This window comes from Anguilla anguilla, chromosome 4, assembly GCF_013347855.1.
Source record: "Anguilla anguilla isolate fAngAng1 chromosome 4, fAngAng1.pri, whole genome shotgun sequence".
Lineage (NCBI taxonomy): Eukaryota > Metazoa > Chordata > Actinopteri > Anguilliformes > Anguillidae > Anguilla > Anguilla anguilla.
The window spans coordinates 19,651,859-19,672,849 of record NC_049204.1 but is presented as its reverse complement, the minus strand read 5'-3'; the positions used below and the strand labels follow the sequence as shown (position 1 = coordinate 19,672,849).

The following is a 20,991-nucleotide window of genomic DNA, read 5'->3' as shown; positions in this document are numbered from 1 at the left end:
TGTGTGTGCGTGTGTGCATGTGTGTGTGTGCGTGTGTGCATGAGTATGTGTGTGTATGCCGGTCTACCAAAACAAAAATGCAAATAAAATATAAAAAATTACTTCATGTCAGTGTACTTTGAATGTGCACACATGTAAGTCTTCAAAAAAAATTTACACATGCGTGAGAAAGACCTAGAAGAGAGAGCTTGTGTGTGTATGTGTCTGCGTGCGTGTGTGTTTGCGTGTGTGTGCCCATGCTGCAGGCACACTTCCTCCACTGTAGTCCTCATGAAAACACCACCTCTCACACAGGGGGTTTGCGCATAGAGCGATCGATAGTCTGGTGATAGAAATATGCTCTGCTCATTCCCCAGGTGAGAGATTGATCTGAGCTCCACAGAGGTTCTGTTGAAATTCCAAATAATGGTTAGAGGCCAATGACCCCAAAATTCTGGGGGAAAAAAATGCAATTTTTCCAATAATTAATGTGTTAGGCCACTGAACAAAGCATGAATCATAAATACACTACATAAATACACCATGAGCAGATATGGAGCTTAATTTCAGTCATGCTCTCAGAGAGATTTTTCAAGCAGTTCAGAGAAAGGATTCATGAGATCAGCCCCCAGCAGACACCGGAGTGAAGGCACAAGAGTTTTTATTTTATTTTACATTTACATGTATGATGCCTTTCTCTACCTCCCTATCTTCTTTGTAGCTTCACTTAGATCCTGTCTGCTGTCTATATAATGGACATGTGCTGTTCATTTAAATCTCTAACCACTGAAAAAAAAGATATAAGCGTTCTTTTTTTTTTACAGAAACCACTGATAAATACAGGGAGACAGCACAAGGCAAAACATTAGCGTGTGTATTTTTAATTGCACCAGTCCAAATGTATACACGTATAATCTAATGGAAACATGGGTTCCTTGACATGTCTGTTATTTTATATAATTATATATGGGGGGAGGTGATTTATGTTTTATGCACCAAAAAGGGTAAAATGGATCATCTAACTGGATGGAAGATGTGAAGGTATTTATAGTGGAAAGGCTTAGTGGCTTAGACTTACTTGCACAGACACATTACGCATCCCACATAAAGGAAAGCTTTGAACACGGTTGTTTTTCAAAAGGGTTGTGATGCTGAGTTATAAGGTTAATACAACCTCTTATTATCCACCATATCTGTAAAATGTGCACATTTGAGTGATGACTTTCCTACAGGAACTAACAGCTGTATGGGCAAATCATGCATATAAATCAATTACCGGGGCCTATGTACTTTAAATGCACCCATTAATTAAGCAATGTCAGATACAATGAACCGTGAAGTTCATTACATTTTTAGCATTCAAACCCAGGATTATTTGAAGAAGAAATGAGTTTACCTAATGATTAGCGCAATAAAGTCGGGTGGCTGCCAGCGAAGCACACACTGAGCTTCGCCTCGCCAGACATGAGGAGGAGGAGTGCATTGGCATTGCTGAAGACAGTGATAAAAAAATAAAATAAATAAAATAACACGCGGCAGGTCTAATGCGCACACGCTATGGTTCCCAGGCAGGCAAAGGATTTGGAGTGCGCTTTTCTTACGACAGCGTTTGTCCTGCCTCTTTGTCCGTCAGCCAACGTATCAATTAAAGCCCTGCTAACCGTTAGGGTGCCGCGGTCTACCTTGCTTCGCGCACGTGTGGCGGGTCTGGAACTGGAGCAGAGTCCGATGCGAATCTGCAGTGTTGTTAAACCAGCTCAGAGATGACAGGGAGGATGAAAAAACCCCACAGCCCCAGCTGCCTACATTAAGCAATGACCTCTGCATAATGAAATATGGCGAGAACATTTTCTAGTCATTACAAGGTTCCACATTGTGACATGATTTGCATATTCATATTTTTTTTCCTGAGCAAATTATTTTCCTGTGAGCAGGACATCTGCCTCTGCTTCTCCGGAAAATAAATAAATAAAGTAAACAAACACGCGATCCATCCAGCTGCTTACTCCACCAACAATATAGAGTGGTGTTTTATTTGTATCCCACAGTCTCAATTGCAAAAACACCAGTTCATGGAACTAGGGTCAGGGAACAGCACATCACCTACAGGCAAAGGGCACTCCTGGGATGATGTAACACTTAAATGGTTTGCACCCATGGATAATTTTTCCGTATGCAGGAACTATGGTTTGTTTACTACTTTCCATAGCAAGTCTCTATTGTGTCACATTTACATCCAGTCATTTAGCAGGTCTTATCCAGAACTTACCCAGACTTAAGTCAGTGCACGCGAAAAGATTTAGACAACAAAGAACTGACACCATGTCATTAGGTTCACAACCGATAGTAGACGTTAAAACACAACTTACTTCGAAGTAGTCCACACATTAACCTACAACATTAAGCTGAGCACCATAGCAGGCGCAAGGAGGACACTGAGAATGTAGTGCTTCAAGTAGCACTAGTAGTTGGGTTTGGGTATAGTTACCATTACAGCACAGGTGTAGTTAGTAAAGCCATGACAAAAGCTACATACTAGGTGAGCAAAGATGCGATTTAAACAGCGTGTTTTCACTCTGTGATGGCCCGACAGACAGTGATTCTGCTGTCCTGACTGCAGCGGGGAGCTCATTCCACCACTGGGGGGCCAGAGTAAAGACAAGGTATACGATTTGGTAACAGATCGATGTAAGAGGGTGGCATTCCTCTCTCTGCACCATCTGCCAGGACGACAGCGCAGTGTTTTGTTCGGGCCACTGCCCATAGCCAGTTGAGGGAAATGGGGAAAGGTGTGACATGCATGTATTTTGGCTTATTATAGATGAGACACGCAGCAGCATTCTGTGTGAACTGGAGGGGCCTGACGGCACATGCAGGTAGACCAGCAAGGAGAGAGTTGCAGTATGCCAGTTGGGACAGCGCTAGGATCTCGACAGTCAGCTGGAAAGTCAGACACATGCATACAGGCATGCACACACATACACAAAGTAATAAAAAATGAAGTCAATATTTTAAACTTTAAAGTTCTTATCGTCTCAGTTTAATGAGCAATGAAGTAGCCTGCAGTAAACTTGTAAATATTCGATTAGAGTGAATAAAGCTCAATCTTCAATGTTGAAAACATTGATTTTGAGAGATCTGGAGTGATTAATGCAAAACAAATTCCATAAACATCTACAGTGTTAGGGGTGAATGGCTTCAACCATATACTGTGATTCTTCCCTGAATTAATGAAATGTTGTGCGAACAGTTAATTAAATGCTGTAGTATGTTCCAATGTAAAATCTCACTCATAAAAAACTTAGAAGGTCTGCTAGTGGTCTCCACTCGAGAAAAGGCTCCAGGTTACTGTATCTATCAAGGTAAAAGGAGGACTTAGAGTAAAATGCACAGCTAGTTACAAAGTAGAGTGCTGCACACAGCATACACAACATCAAACAAAATGCATAATAAAGCTCCGCGATGCAGAGCTCTTCACCAAAGGCTTTTGCTTGCTGCATCAACAACGCACCAAGGCAAGAATAGGGAGCCTTGTGAAAAAGGTGTGCAGAATCTTCTTGACAGTACGTTTGATTGAGCGGGCGTCCATTTTGTTTAACTTGCTTTAATTCAAATGGGCCGAGCTGCAGCCGGCAACGGCGCCCGCAGAGCTCCCTCCCTCCCTGCCTCACAGAGGAGAGGCCGCACGGAGCGCTCCCGAGCGCGCGCGCACACGCGCCTTTAATGCGCCAAGCACAGGCTGAGGGGTACATAAATATGAAATTAAACAAAGTGTTATTTCTTTTTATGTTTTGGGCGCTGGCAACATATGCAGATGTGGATGCCTACTTCAAAAGTTACAGCTCCCGCATGATAGCGCCGCAAAAAAAAAGCTTTCTTTTTTTTCTGTAATGAACTTAAATCAGCAAATGTAAAGGAGAGACTCCAGGGCACAGTGGAAAACAGTTGCTCGCAGGGATCGATTTGAATTTTAAACTACAGAGAAGCAGTGTTTGTCATTAGCAATCAAATATTGGCACATTTGAATACCTTTTGTCCTCCTGTTGAAAAATCCCACGACTGTATATCCATTTATAGAGAAGGTCAGGAAATGCTTGGCTTAGTGTGCACAGAAATAAATACCACCATGGAGGAAAACAAACTAAGAAGCTTCATCTTTATACAACATATCACTATAACAGAATCTCAGACATTTTAGATGAAGCTTAAATGGTTTGATTAACATAGTAAATCCTATTTAAAATGCCAACATAAAAATGAATAATCCTTAATATAAATTAATAATCAATTAATCAACGAATAATCTCGTATCTACCAGTTGATTTTGTTCCATTAATTATTTACATGGATAAATGTAGACACATGAAGAAGATGTTTATGTGAATATGATGTCTTTCATTTCTAATACTAGCCCTAAATCATACAGAAGCCATAACAAACGGTAGATGTTGACAAACCAATATCTTTGCCCAGCAAGTGCATAAAATTGCACCATTCCAGTATGCTTACATATCACTGTTGCAAACCAGCAAAGGATACACACAGCAGCTGCCATTATTGCTTAGAGCCCATTATCTGGAAATGCAGGGCAACAGTAATCTGTCAATTTTGGAAACAAAATCTGATAGATATGATACAATTTCTTGTGAAAATAAAATTTATTGAAGTTCTTTTTGTTTTATCCCAAATGCTCAAATTCAACATGATATATGTAAAAGATATTTACATATAAATAAAAAAAAATCCTCAAACTGAATATATTTTGAAATATTGCTTCAGTCAGTCACTGTGGGGGGTTTATAATGGTGCCTTAATGTGAGTGGACAAGTCTCTCCACATTTCTGCACCTCTTACACCGGATGAGCAGTGAAGGATTGCTGTGAAGGATTAATAAAAAATCTCATCTCATCACTTCTGCAGCCACTGAGGGAGCATCTTTCTGCCATTTTCAATATCTCTGTGCTAAGTGATACCTTCGATGGGCCCTGCACTTGACGCGTGACAGTACAACAACAGCATCGGTGTGCAAAGGCCATACGGCTCGCAGAGTGCATGACGAACCATGCAGGATTCCTGGTTTGGAACACAAGTAAAAGAATCACAGCTCATACTGTTCAAGAACTTTTCATGGCCACTGCCCCAACAAGTGAAACATCCTGAAGTGGGCAGTACACTCCATAGTCAGTATACTCAATAAGAACTCCATGTCCTTTGTTTTATGTCAAAATCTGTAATAAAACAAATTAGTTGTGCAGATTAGTTTTTTCAGGTTGTTTTGCACAATGGTGTCAATGACACCATACGTAGCAAAAACTGTCTCTGTTGACACCCAAATTTCGTGCCAAGAATTTGAGCACATTTCATTGTCTGTAAAATCTCTGAGTGATGGATCATAAAGATGACCATATAAGAGTTAAGCAACTCTTTGTTCAAAAGTATTCATCTCAAAAGGCAGTCACGATGACAATGGTCATATCTAGATGGGATACATGAGATTTCAGGAACTGGTGTCCAATCCGATGTGTTCGCCATGATATAAGAATGAAATCGAGGAAAATTTTACCTCATTTTTCAAACAAAGGATAAATCGTTTGGATTGAAAGGTAGCCAAATGAAAGATAATAGCTTACTAGTTTCCCTATCTTTTATTTGACAAACTCTGTTGAACTCCGTTGTCCCCGGCTGGTCAACCATGACGCAACCAAGTATGTGATATTCGAATGGACCAGTTGCACACAGTTGGAACCAGTTCCAGTTCCGAATTTTGCTTTGAGTATACTGGCACGTTTACACAAGTAAACAAGTAATACTAATCTACATTTATTTATTGTCTTGTCACCTTCACACCCCCCCCCCCCCCAAAAAAAAAAAAAGTGTTCCATGCTCCATCCATAGTCTTGTGGCCAGCATTCACAACAGAACTGACATGATTATAGATGTAACATCATTACAGTTAATGAAGAAATGTATGAATTGCTTGTGAAGCAAGCTGGTGGTGCTGGTCAGAGCATGACAGAGCATTCAAACTGAGTATCTGCACTGAGCATCCCTCAGACACTCCCACTGAAAAGCCCAATTTCTGAGGCTTCAGCTATCGCTTTCAAGATTAATACAAATACGTTTAATACAAGTAGTTGTGCATCCCACAATATCAGCTGCTGCATCACAGACAGTTTCACACTTAGGTTACACGTTGACAGCTGTTAAAAAAAAAGAATTATTCAAAACCGATTTTTCATCCTTTCTTTCCAAGATAAGCAAGCATGGTCGCAAGGAATATTACTCTGAAGTTACCTGTAATTTTCCCCACACAGCACTGCAGTCACTGGAGTGATGGTTTATACAGGTAGGGGTAAGAAAAAACTTCAGTCCAAAAAGTATGAGATAATGATCACTCTGGTTGACAGTCCCAAAAAGTGTTCCCACTACAGAAATTCGGCTATAATGACCACCGTAAAATGAAGGATCATCAATGAAAATGACAGGTTATTAAGATTGGGGATTAAACAATGAGTTTAATATGATAGGCTATCTATAAAACCTTTACAACCTGGTCCTGTATGCACAGATTACATCCCCGGTGCTCGATGCCAAAGACACATGTTAATAAGCTCACAACCTTTAATTAAGCAATATGTATAAGTAGGCTCCCATTAAGCAGTGATTTGTGGGCTAGTTCATTATGCCAAGGCCCAGCCACCAGACACATATTCAATACAAATCAAGCCAGCCTGAATATTATCCAGCTTAATGTGTGCCCAATATTGATATTTTATCACTGCCCCTCTGATTAGTGACTTTTAGAATCTTCATTTTTCATTTTGTTGGGGCAGCAATGAAGACCTAATGACCCTCATTAATTTTCTAATGGAATCATTAATTTACATTGTTTATTGGGTAATGAATGGCCTTCCCATTCGCCATATTTATGCTTCTTGCCTGTACAGTATATTTTATACTGGTTTACACTACACCTCACTGTTGTTGGGATTCTCTCACTACACCTCTGTTTGGGGGCATGGGCCCGCATTATATTCGGTGATTTATTCGGAAGACGTGATTTACCTGTGTTCCTCCATTAGCAGTTTACAGGTTACAGTGTTTTCAGACTGATCAATGCCCTCGGTGCGGACACATGATGAAAAGGCTTTAGAATCCCGATCGATCGGCGCAGTCCTCATTTCCCAAACACTGCAGAAATATAGCGCCGGGCCAATTATTTTTAACATGACGGGGAGTGATCAACTGCGGTTTGCGCCGCGGCGCGGATGGCGCGGCGTAATTGGAGCCGAGGCGGTGGTTTTTTTTGTTTGCGGGGACTGGAATCCTCTCGGCGCCAGATCAAAGGCTGAGGTGTTTGGGCGCCGCCCCAGACTCACTGCAGCTTCTCCCTGCTGGCTCAACCCTGTGGGAACCTGCAAAAAAAAAAACACATCCAGCTCATTAGAGGGAGAGCCCCGGCGCTTTCTCTCCTTGTCTCGGAGCCGGGAGAGGAAGCCTACGCCGCGCAAGAGCGCGCGGGAGCGGGGCAATCCATCCACTCGGGCTTGGCACGCAATCATCCTCTCCACATTTCGGCAAATGCTATTTCCCTGCAGGTTTTGTCCAACTGCCCTGTGGTCACATAAATCAGGCCCATCCCAGTGTAATGGATTCTGCTCGACAGAATTAAGAGTGTAGAAATGACACACACGGGACAGGGAGACGAAGAGGGTCCTACTCACGCCATGCAGCCTTCTTCTTCTTCCTCTCCCTGAGCTGGTCCGATGAGCACGTCTGAGCATCCTTCTGTGGCCTCTTCCCCGGACAGGCGATCACACTCTCAGGAGGCTCTGCACTGTCCACATTACCCGTCACCTTTCAGGGGTCAACACACAACAGGTTATTTCTAATATGTTCTGTTGATGGCAATTATGATCCTTCATGCCTTACACAGACAGCTGTCTCAGGCAGTAAAAGGACTCGTATGAAATGGCTGAAATGTTTACACAGCGGGGCAAATAAGTAAGAAATCTGTGGGTACAAAAGACAGGCCTGCAATAAGGAAGTCTATGGTTAAAAAATGGGATATGATGTAACACAGTTACACTATTGGTGCACTATAGCAACACCTGCTAAGAACTTTATATTACTATATATAACTCTACCAACTCTTTGACCCATCCAGAAGAAATACAATCAATTACACATAGGGCCAAAGTATGGAGTTCTATGGTGTAACTTTAACATTAAACAATTCAAATAGTTACAGAAACGAGGAGCAAGCTTTCTAAGCTGATGCATGATAAAAGGTAGATTACAGAATGGAATATCTGAAGACCAAGATACTATATCATGCAAAATAGGTATTACATTGATTATTCATTATGATTCAAATTGCAAGCGTCATCATTATCATTATTACGAACTTTTGGGAATATTATCCTGTGTATCTTAAACTTAGAAAGTGCCTATTCCATTATTTTATAGAAATGTGGGTCCTTAACCTGAATAGTCATAATGCATTTAGCTTTTATAGACTACCAAACAGTTTAAAACATTTAATACTTAAAACTAGTAGACAGGCAGGAAAAGTCTTATTATTCCATTTGGCATACACCACTGAACGTGCTGCACAGTATAAAATATACAAATGTCTGCAAGCAACATTGGACATATACCCTTGAAAAGGCCTGCTTACTGCCACCTATTGTGTAATTGTAAAACAAATATTTCAGCCATATTTTTCACAAAGTAAATACCCCTAACTGTAAAACAGATTACTATCTAAATGTTACAGACAAAAGAAAATATATTCCAAGGCAAGAATGGGTATAAATTAGTTCTGGAATAAATCATCCTTATTTCTAAAGGGTTTTTATGACATCATAACTAATGAACCATGGTTCCAAGCTCCAAAGGCAGAATGCAATCTACCATGGAAAATCATATTTAAAAAAAAAGAAATTCAAGAGAAACAAAACTGATGCATTTTGTCAATTAATGTTGCTACAAGGTATTTTTAAAGGTTAAGTTTCATATTCAAACCCTAAATTAGGTCAATACGGGCAAGCTTGAATTCATCTGAATATCTGTACAGCTGAGTCATGGAAACTCTGGAGAAAGAGCGCGGTTAATGGGAGGTCTGATGGAATATTATATCAATAAAGGCCAAAGACATTAAATGGCATTTCCCTACACTCATAGCAGAGGCTGGGGGGAGATGATGCTAACAAAGGATCCTCACATCCTTTTTAATTTAATACCAAAAGAACAACATTGCCAGTTTTAATTTATTTATAATTATAACAAAATAGCTATTTATCAAAGTTCTTAAAAACATATCTGGCACTGAAATTCTGAGCAGCGTCCTAATGAGGGGGGCAGAATTTCCTACACAGCTGTAAGAAAAACAGGCCTTTAAATTGTACAGAAAATGTGTCTTTATTTACTGCATTGTAGATACTTATGAGCTTTTATTCAAACCATAAATAATTTGTTGAAAGGTAATATTCAAGCTGTCGGAGCTTTAGTTGTGCATTTTTAATGGAAGTTTTACAGAAGCTGAGCCAGGCTTCCCATATGCTGTGGAACACATATGCACGAGATTCTTGATACAGCACAGTTGGCTAGACCTATCTATTTTAGGCCATAGACACTTAAATGTTAGCCTCAGAGGAAAAAAGCACAAGCACATATAAACCTACCCGCAGTTTTAGTACAGACAGTAATGAATTCACCAACATTTATTCCTCCAGCCTCCTTGTTTCCACAAGGAAAGCTGTTTATAGCCAGTGCTCAAAGTTCCCAGGTTTCTACGTGAAATGTTCAAGTCGGAATAGCTGAACGGAGCACGCCACATCGTGATTTGGCACCTGGCGAGCTTCACGCATCTGTTCCATTAGTAGGGTTTGTTGAAGGATAATACCTGACACTACCTCATCCCTTTGAAGAAACAATCAAAGAAACCCAGTCAGTGATCATGATACTATAAAGCATACTGTGTAATGACTAATTTAGTTACACTGCTACAACATTCTCTGTAGGCAACACTGAGGCACTGCCTCAGCGATGCATACTTATGAGCTGGTCGTGCTTTGCGGGAAGGATGTAAGAGAACTACCGTTGATCCAATTACACTGCCAAAAAATAACCTTAGCTGTTAGCGCACAAACCATGACAACCTTTGTACAGTGCTAAATGTATCGCATTTAACTGTACCATTCAATCAGGATTGCCACTTTTCCAGTAGGAAACATTAACATTCCTATTTTATTCACTGTTTGCTTACTAGTTATCCTTTGTTAATATCTTTAAAAAATGATTAAGCCAAACTTTCAGAATAATCTTCCATCAAATGGGTTAGGGTTACTGATAAACAGGCACTTCAACAGCACCCGTGGACCATTCACCAGTTTTAAATGGCTGATAACTGCCCAGAACATAAACTGCTGCATTAATATTAAATAATTGAGTTCATTCATTTCCTTCAAATAACCCAGTCATGCCTAAAAGGGTCCAAGGGACAATATAAACATATATCAAACTATGAATAGCACAAACTAAATATAGCCACAAAAACACCCTTCTGATTTAAGCTATCAGTAAGCTGTAGCTTTAGGCAACTTTTGCTGAGCTTGTTCCTTCAGTTGCCATAGTAATACAACCCTCAACCCCGTATTGCATTGTTGCTGCTATTAAGAAAGACCCCCTTCAAAATGGTCATGTTTGTTTAAAGCCTGGGGAATCCTTCATATTGACCATAGGTAGCCAAGGCAGAACTCAAAAAGCCTGGCCTCTTTAGTGAAAATGAACCATCGGTCAATATTTCTTCAGTAAACAAAGAAAAGCCACTTGGATGGGTGGAAGAGTCCCTTAAGATATCCAGATGAAAAGAGCACAGCCTGCTTTCCACTGCTCAAACAACTAAAATAAATACCCTCATTAAGGGCCCCCTTTCTTTAACGAGGAGAGTAAATAATGTTGCGTGACACTCCCACACCCACACTCGTACATACATTGATTGCTGTCCATTTTTTATTTATTTGATTCTTGCTAAAACAAAAGGCCTTGGGAAAAACCTACGATTAAAAAAACAGGACTATGTTAAAGATTATGACTTTAACTATGTTTCAGATTATGACTTTAAGATGGAGGCTAGTGTTTTGGAGGAACTTGAAAAGAAAGTTCTAGTGTAAATGCATTAGGCCAGGCAAAGGACACATGCGGTCGTATTTCATCCCCCTGAAATTCTGCAGCATAAGGTTTTTGTTCAAAGGCAGGGTTGCCTCAATGTTATTTCTCTCAGAGGAGCTGTCACCTTAAATCTTCCGACTGGTTTGTACACAGCCCCGATCGTATATTGCTGCCAGAATTACATAAAACAGTAATAAAATCATCTCAAGTGTTCTTCCGAGTGTTGGGAATGCCCTTTGGTTATTCGGTATGTATCTCTATACATAAAACCAGTATATATTCTGGAGAGAATTAGGTTGAATATGTAAAGAGTCCCTCTTCCACGAAGGCGGGAACGATAAGCCACCCCGCATGGCGGCTCGAGTGACGCACCGCTCCCTGGAGAGAGTGACACCGCGCGACTCTCTTCCGCTGATCAGGGAGGGAGTCGATTTATTTACATTGCTAAAAAAAAATAAGTAAGTGAATCTCAGAAACACCACATTGAATCCCATATTTCTCAAGTTTAAGCCGGCCAGCGGAATGATGCCCTGTGGCAACAATGACAAAAGAGGGAAATATGAACACTGCACTTATGTATGAAGATAGTGGAGATAACTGGATGCCCTCTCTGGCCTTCGTTTTAATACCTAATGCATGTAGGAATCTGTTCATTGGTCTGTGAGAAATGCGTACTGTTTACCCACACCTACTATTGATATTCCCTTTGCCCATTATGCCATATCTTCGGGAAAACTAGTATTGAACTTGATAGATAATCTTTATGTTTAGAAACGTTTTCATCAGTAAATGAAGTAAGTTGCTATTAGAAAAACGGCTTTGCCTCGGAGCAAACAGTTGATGCAGCTGCAGTATAAATCTCAGTTTTGACACGGAACTTTAAAATATTAATTTTGTTGGGATGGCTCAGGTTGCTCTCGGGGGACGGGGAGTTATTCATGTGCGCGCAGTTGCTACAAAGCAAAATCAGTGGAACGTTTCATTAGACAACAATCTGTGCTGCAGTCTGCTCCTTCCTCGCTGGCAGTGTGAAGACTCGGAGAGGGAGGGAGAGGCACACAACTCAGAGCTTCTCAGAGGCATTTCACAGCTTCAAAATGCTACTAAATTACCAACCTTGCACCTTTGCTATAAACGTGGATGACGATGAAAGTTCATGTAAAAAAGTAATAACAAGTTCGGTCAGCAATAAAAACATATTTAATCTATATTATTTAATTATTATTATAATAATGGGCCATTACGATTTTCCACCACAGGCCTCCGGTCTGTTACTGCTATCGGGCGGGCTTTACTGTGTAGCTGTGTTTTTCACGACTGACCCTAATGGAGATTTCCCTAACTGAGGGCATAAATGTGTCTGTCTGTGAATGTAGCACACTGGTTTTGTCTTCTGCAGTGGACGACGGCAAAAGAGGTGTGGTGCCCACTCTGTCTCTCTCTCTTCTCTGTCTCTCTCTCTCTCAGCTCAGATTGTGCTAATGGCTGGGAGTGCAGAAAGCAGAAAAGAGAGGGAGAGACAGAGGGAGGAAAATAGAAATATAGGGTGGGGAGGTGGGGAGAGCATGAGCAGGAAAGGAGGAGCTATTAAAAAAGAAGGAGTACGGGACCGTAAGGAAGATACAAATAGAGACAGAGACAGACGGTGAGACAGAGTAAGAAAGAGAAAGGGATAGACGCAGGGAGAGATAAAGATAGACCTATAGTGAGGTAAGGAGAAAGAGAAAGAGAGAGAGAGAGAAAGAGAGGCCAGCAGACTCTACCTCCACGATGGCCCCGTCAGGCTGTCTGAGGAAGTGCCGGTGCTGCTCCCTCAGCCCGCTGAGGTGCAGGGTGTAGACAGACACGCGCGTGCTGGTCTCCCCGCGGCCAGGCGTGGCTCCGGAGGGCCCGGCGCCGTGCTGGGGGTCACAGCTGGAGGTGGCACGGCCCGCCGAGGGGTCCTCCATCCAGATGTAGTCGTACACTGCCACCTAGTGAGACAGAGGAAACCCCCCCCGACCACCCCCAACATCGTCACCACCACCATCGACCACCCCCCAGCACCGCCTTTAATTAGGTACTGTCAAGGGCTTGTCACAGCAGTCAGGACTCTCTCTCTCTCAGCGGCAACAGGAGGGGCGAGAGAGGGAGGGAGGGAGGGAGAGCGGGAGGGTGAGGGAGGGGTGGTGGTGGGGATGAGCAGGCAGGGCTGAACTGCATACCTGCACTGACACAAACGCTCACTGCACGCAAATACCCCCTCATACCTGCGACCGCACATCAGCGGCATTCAAAAAAAGAAACAAAGGCCACTGACAGTAATCCCCCGTAATTTGCCGTGAACTCCACCGCGGGTGAATTTCGGTCAGAGAACGCTCGGCGTCGGGTTGCTAATGGATTCGCACGTGCTCCTCTGTCTCCTGGGCGCCACTGTGAGCGGTGCAGGAGTTCACCGACTCATTTTTTGGCTTCTTGCATTCACGGGTCTGCAAAGCCCACAGAAGCAAACAAGGGATACGTGTCTCTTTGCTGTCACGATCACCTTGTGGCAGACCGCTCAAAGGGGTCTCCTCTTCCCGCTCCTCGCACGGCAGGCAGAATACTGTTGGTACGTACGTAAGTTGATCTGGTGGCACTTGCTGTTTATTCGTGCTCAGCTTGTACTGTACCTGTAATGTATTGCGCTCATCTATTAAGAGAGCAGAGCGAGTAAGCAGAGCGTGTAACACGCTATATAGGTCATGTAACTGGGAGGCATCGGTGTGTGAAGATCAGGATGCCTCCCTGTTATTTGCTGTTTTCAGATGCTCACATGTGTCAACTCAATCACGGCCGTTCCCTTTACCCTGCTCCCAGGTGCAGTCTGCGCTGGTCTGCCACGCAATGGCAACCGACCGCACGCACGCGCTCACAAACACACACAGACCCACACGCGCATGTAGCACAACCGCACAAACATATAAACATACACGCATACCAATCAGTTTAGCAGTTGTTCATTGGGTAAGGGTGGGGGGGGGGCATGGGCCTCCTGGTGGTAAGCCTTTTTCCAGGGCCACACTTGGTCCCTGTGGAGCAGAAGCCCAGCGCCGAAGAGGAGGACCACAGACCACAGGCCCAAGAGCAGGCTATTCTCCAGGTGGCAGTGGTCGACTAGCTGAGCAGGGCAAAGGCCAGTTGGGGCAGACTGGGGCAGGCTGGGGCAGACTGGGGCAGGAGATTCATTACCACATGACTCACAATCAGGGCCGAGCTCTCTGCGAGCCTCAGCCAGGTTCAGCCAGGGTGAGTCAACCAGGAAGTTTTAGACCGCACCAGAGTTTGTAAACTCAAGGTGACCCTCTAATTGGCTCCGTAATTATGATTTGTCTGAAAAAGAAATAACAGCGACGACTGAAAAAGCAAACTCCTTGAGAGGGCTGCATGGCAGGTCACGGTTAAAGAGTAACTTAATTTTGTGTCCTGACGTTTGGATTTCTTAAACGACTTAAATTGTTACTCAAAACACAAGTCGGTCGGCTGGAGCCCAAGAACCATTACCACAGGTAATTATGCATTCTTGAGTGCAGAGAGCCTTGAGAAACAGGGCCTCATTGTGTGAAGGCAACTGAGGGCAGGAAGGTCTCTGTCTCTTACGATTTCTAGAACTCTGCATGGTAGTTTGTATCCTTTGGTGGAGAGAATCATGATATACTGCCATTACCTCCTTTTGGAAAATGTGTTTGTGAACACTAGGATTCTACTAAGGTGGTATCCACATTTTCCGATCCACATTCATTTGTAAACAAAAATACCAAGGCCAAATATACAGTGCAGTCTGCAAGCATTTGGACAGTGACACAATTTTTGCAGTTTTGGCTCTGTACTCTACAACATTAGATTTGAAATGAAAAGATGAATATGAGGTAGGGCAGACTGTCAGCATTAATTTGAGGGTATTTACATCCATATTGTGTGTTCCCTGTTGTACACAGTGACCGTATTTTGTGGGACCAAAAGTAATCAATTGGCTGTTCAGCTCTTCCTTGGCCAGCTGTGTGTTGTTGCATAAGTAAATTCATGCACAAGAAAGCTAACAGAAGGTCAAGTGTTGGTTCTAGGCGTGCTATTTGCATTTTAAGTCCGTTGCACAGGTGAGCTCGGCAATAGCAAACAACCTGGTAGACCATGAACGAACATGAACAAAAACCCCTTTTCAACTGTCGAACAGATCAAGAACAGGATGTAGGCATAGATGTTTCAAAGACCACCATAAAGAGAAGACTACATCAGCATAACCACAGAGGGTTCACCGCAAGATGCAAACCACTGATAATGCTCAAGAACACAAAGGCCAGGTAAGAGTTGGCTAAAAAGTACAAAAAAAACTGTGGAGGTCTGGAACAAAGTCTTATGGACCGATAAAACGAGTATTAACCTATACCAAAGTGGTCGAAAGAGGAAAGTGAAGAGAAAGAAAATAACTGCTGATTATCCAAAGCATGCCATCTCAACTGTGAAATATGGTGGATATAGTGTTATGGCTTGGGCATGTACGGCTGCAACTGTAACTGGCTCACTTTTTTGATGATGTGACTGCTGACGGCAGCAGGATGAATTCTGAAGTGTACAGAAACGTCTTATATGCTCAGATCCAATCAAATGGCTCAAAACTAACTGGATCGACCTTCACCTTGTAGCAGGACAATGAGCCCAAACATAGTGCTAATGCAGCCAAGGAGTTTTTCAGGGCCAAAAAGTGGAATGTTCTTGACTAAGTCGGTCACCTGACCTGAATCTGACTGAACATGCATTTCACTTGCTGAACTCAAGACTGAAGCCAGAAAACCCCCGAAACAAACAGGAACTGAAGATGGCTGCAGTAGAGACCCATACCAGGGAAGATACCCAGTGTGGTGATGTCTATGGGTCGCAGACTTCAGGCAGTCATCGAATGCAAAGGATTTGCAACCAAATAATAAATATGATGACTTTATTTAAGATTATGTTAATTTGTCTAATTACTTTTGGGTCCCTAAAATGGGGTATGAAATGAAAAGGGCTGTAATTTCCACATGGATCACTTGACATTGATTTAAATACACTCAAATTTAAGATGACAGTCAATTGTTTCATTTCAAATACAATGTGCTGGAGTACACAGTCAAAACAACAAAAGGAGAGCGAGAAAGAGAGGGAGGAGAGACAGAGAGAGAGAGAGAGAGAGAGAGAGAGAGAGAGAGAGAGATGCAGAGAGACTGTACCCTATAACATAAAGTACTGTTCCGACAGAGGAAATCCCCCTCCCATACTTTTTACTTTACACTGATAGGTTCTGTCAAGCTGCTAGCAGAATCTGAGTGGTCTTTGTCCCATCCTTCCATTTGATAGCACTAAGTGACTGATTTAGAATCAATGCCTGTGTGTTTCAGAGAGACCAGCTGTGGGTTAAGCAGATAGCATTCAAGTGAGCTAACCTAATTCTAACCAATCTGCCCTGGATTTATTGTTGATGTCTGTATTTAGAAATCTGATATAGTCCATATCAGTCTCTTTACTCCCATTAGGAGAGACAACCACTATTTCTTTTAGGACTGTGAACATCAAAACATGTCTCCCAGCAGGGACATAAATTCACAATTTGTAGACGTTACCACAAAATGCACAGACAGGGTAAGAGCCAGGAAGTGACAATCACACAGCACAGTACTGATAAATGTACATAAATCTAAATAGAAGTACAGTAACTATCGCATGTAGTGTACAGTGTATACGCATACACAAACATGCATTGAAATAAATAAGTGCCCACTAAGAAATACAGACATGCATGGGCAAGATAATGGAAATGAATGATAATGTAACGTACAAATTATGTGAAATACATGCAATGGTACCGATAGCTCATTTAAAAACCGCTTACCACTGTTCATCAGGATTAATAAAGCTAGTGTATGCAGTGCACATGTAAAGCAGCATTTTTAAAATGCGGACATATTTTGAGAATTTATTTAAAAATGTATATATTATTTTAAATGACCCACGTGTCCACTTAAGACCGGATATGGCCTGGCATCTAACAAAAGAGAAGAGGCAAGGAAAAAAAAGAACAAATCTTTAATGCTTTCATCTGATTTGAGTATAATTATGTACTTGACTTCTAGCAATTCTAAAAGTGCTCTCTTGACATTCTTGCACATCTTTCTAGGGCCCAACTGTTGGCAGAAATAAGTGTCAGTACCATGGATGTCGGGGGTTTACTGTCCTTGCAACTTCAAATCAAAATTTCCCAAGCTGACTTTCCTTCATACTCTTGTGACTCTGTGGCCCAAACGATGGCAATTACCAATTACCAGGGGAAGCTGTGATTAATGAACAATGTATATTAAAACTAATAAATCACCGGGCCACTTTTCCTCTGATGGAGGGAGTGAATATTTTCAGGTAAGCGGCTAGTCGGGGAGAGACAGCTCGGAGTGACTTCACCTGCGGCTGAGTTCCTCTGGCTAGCTTCCAGGATCGGCCCGGCTCCTGCATAAACAAGCCTGTCAATGCTCCAGAGCTGCACCCCGCCATCTTTACCCAGGTTTCCCTCTCATTCTAATTTTACCTTCCATTTGCATGCTCCTTTGGACTAATTAAATCTTTTCTCTCAAGTCATCGGGATGACAAATAATGTGATGCAATTTTGGCACATTATTATGTATGAAATGTGGGTATAATATATTCCACTCGGCTGAATATCTCGAGACTGCATGTAATGAGAACAACAGCACAACTCTGCTCTGTGTGTAGCCCGCACAAGTACCTCACCCACCCAACCCCCCCTCCCTCTCTCTCTCTCTCTTTCTTTCTTTCTTTCTTTCTTTTTTCATCAAGACAAAAGCTGCTGACCTTCCTATTCAGTACCACCCACCCCCTTCCTTTTCCCCAAACACAGTTTATATATAGTGCCGGCCTTCCACTGGGATCCTTTCGGTTTCAGTTCTGTCCCACTTGGCTTTAATTTACAGTGGGAAAATAATTAGAATCTCACTTTTGCGAAGACTGGAGTGAAAATGTAAACAATGCTTCCCTGCAGGCGGGTGCTTCATCACGTTGACAGGGTGCATTTGAATTTGCCTGGGTGGGGGACAGGCTGGGTTATTTATGTGTCAGTCGAACATGGAAGCCCGGGCCTGGCGGAGATGGGCAGCACGCTCCGGCGGCGTGGCGGCTCGACTCGCCTAATCCCGGGCAGCGGATCGGCTCAGGCTGGGCTGCGGACGGGGGTGTACCCGCGCACGCCGCCTCCGCCCCCCCCCCCCCCCCCACTTCAAATTCCCCTGTCTCCCCTCGCCTGTGGGTGCTGGTGGTTGGGGGCTGGGGATGTGGGGGGGGGGGGGGGGGTTGGTGTCGCCGACGGTCCCTGTGTTCGGGGTGGTCACTCGCGTGCCATGCCTCTGTGGGCCTGTTGTGCTCTCGCTGGCTGGATTTCAACATTTCCGCAGCGCAATTACAGCAGGAGAGGTGATGTACGGCGAAGAGGGCCCCTCCCCAGCCGGACACGGGAAGCCATGCCTGGCCGAACGAAGCAGCGGTGCTCATTAACATGGACACGGACAGCAGCCATTACGCTAAACCTGCACAACAAGCAAATCATGTTTATGCGATTAGGAGAGCTTCAAAATAGCTCGGATTCATTATGACTTCATGCCCATTGACCGAAGGTACTGACCTCCATGCCAGAGGCTGGATTTCATCTGTATTATCTCGACCTCATGCCTTTCCATTTTACTCAATTCGCTAATGTTTAAGAAATTCTTGGCGAATCTTATGATCTTATAATCGTAGCTGATGGGATGAGATAAAATCGATATCTTAAATAACTACTGAAAGTCACAAACAAATACAAACAAAACCCACCAGCCCCATGGCCTATGCTCATATTTATATTTTTAGAATGTTAAATAAAATACAGTCTGAATAAATTAAATAACTCAAGAGTTTTAGGAGAGATGGTATCTTTGCTCACGATAATCCTGGAAATAATCTGCATAATTCACTGTTACTAATTTCCTTTTATCAGGGCAAAATGCATATTTATTCCACAAACAACTGTTATAAATACAAAGCAGAAACATCAAATATCTCACAGAACTCTCCAAAACCATGGCCCTGGTTCTGGACCAGGTCTTGACTAAGAACTAACCTGAAGTCCAATTTTTCCTGTACTTTATGTTTGCTCATTTTTGCCATCATCACGCATGGACATAATGTTCCTAAATGCTTATTCTCAATGTTTATAGTGGCTTTACATTTGAAGGGTGGAGTTCTGCTCCGCCTGCACAGGGGCTCAGGTTTGGGGGGGGGGGGGGGGGGGGGGTATCACTGACAATGAGGGTTCTTCCAAATCTTCCATTTCAGAAATTGAGGACCGTTCACGAAAAATCATCCTTGAAGGCTGATTTCACAGACAGAGATAATGTATGCATCTGTGGCATCTACTTTTGCTGGAATAGTGATGTGGAAGCAACAAGCTATTTATACATAACCCACTCAGAGCCTGAAATGGAAAATCATACCACACATCTATGTACTGCAAAAGAGCATTACATTACAGGCAACCGCAGATTATTCCGTACACATTGAAAGGATCCCTTAAATGCTCAGATTAGTAACGTTGCTTCATTTCCATTTTCAAAAGAGCTGATTGTTTGTCACACTGGATGTGGGAAAAGACATGCAATGGATGTATTTTCAATTTGCTCATCCGATTGTTTCTTTAACAGATACATGTCTCTTTAAAAAGAACCACTTGTACAAAGATATGCTACAAATTGAACGAAAAGTGTCCCTAATTTACCATACATAGCAGTGCATTTGGATCATCCCTCAAAGGCTATGGTAATTTGTATAACTTTGCCTCTAAAATAATATTGCAGCTGTGGGTTTCCGTAGACGGCTCGGCTCACGTCACGTCAGCGGTGCAGCACCTTAAAGGCGTTCGCCAGATAAGAGATTCAATAACGATACGTCTCAGACATATTTCTCCTTGGATTGTCATCCCGCCCTTAAGACTGGACTACTGTCACAACAATAATCGCAGCCCTGTGGGGCGAAAGAAGGCTCCAAGGTCAAACTCTTCAAGACGCAGTAAAATGAACGAGGTTGTGGGCTCTTGTGTGCGCGCGCCTGCTTTTGTGCTGGGGACCAATAAGCAGAATAAAAAAAAGCCCGGGCCTTTCCTTTCCAGGTGTTTGCAGTAGTTTACGCAGTCCAGGCCATTTAATGGGGATGTCATCATTCAGTCACAGTGTGCTTTACGGCAGCGGCGGCAGCACCGGCAGCCGCTATTATGACTGTTCTTATTAGCCCTATGATCTATCGCTGATCAATTACAGGAACGTTAACGACCCCATGGATCACGGGGAAAAAAACAATTCCAACACCCTCTGTTCATCAACGGTCAACTCGGAGTACCAAAGGCACAAATTACAGTCCTCCCATCCGCCGGCGTAGCGGCTGAGATGGAAGTTGTGCAATCCCTTTGGATTTGGACAATTACTGTGAAGAATGTGGCGTAATCCCTGATATTCTCCCTCCCCCCCCCCCTCCCCCTCCTCCTCCCCCGCTCCTCTATCAGGTAATATTGTTCAAACATCATTTCCTTCCCTTTAAAGGTTCGAGCCTGGAAGAGTGTGGGACGCAAACATTTAGAGGCAGAATGAGGCGCATTTTCTTAAATATCCCATTGACTCCGCGCGCCGCCACCAAGCGCTCACTCATTCGCCGACAGTCCAATTTGTTCCTCCTGTTTCGCATTACGGGCGCCCGGCAAAAAGCGCTGGGAATCTATAGGAGCCGGGGAGGGAGAGGAGTTCAGCAGAAACATGT

At 43.0% G+C, this 20,991-nt stretch overlaps 1 protein-coding gene across 2 annotated transcripts in view; it reads right to left on the bottom strand.

Annotated features, from left to right (window-relative positions):
* Window positions 1–5,867: 5,867 nt before the first annotated feature.
* The window catches only part of ofcc1 (orofacial cleft 1 candidate 1), an 88,365-nt gene continuing 73,241 nt past the window's right edge, over window positions 5,868–20,991 (bottom strand). For both annotated transcript variants that reach the window (XM_035412649.1, XM_035412651.1), the window contains 3 exons: window positions 12,918–13,127; window positions 7,704–7,836; window positions 5,868–7,394 (listed from right to left, as the gene is read on the bottom strand). In XM_035412649.1, the coding sequence (XP_035268540.1) occupies window positions 7,321–7,394; window positions 7,704–7,836; window positions 12,918–13,127 (417 nt within the window). In that variant the 3' untranslated portion in view covers window positions 5,868–7,320. The remainder of the gene's footprint in view (window positions 7,395–7,703; window positions 7,837–12,917; window positions 13,128–20,991) is intronic.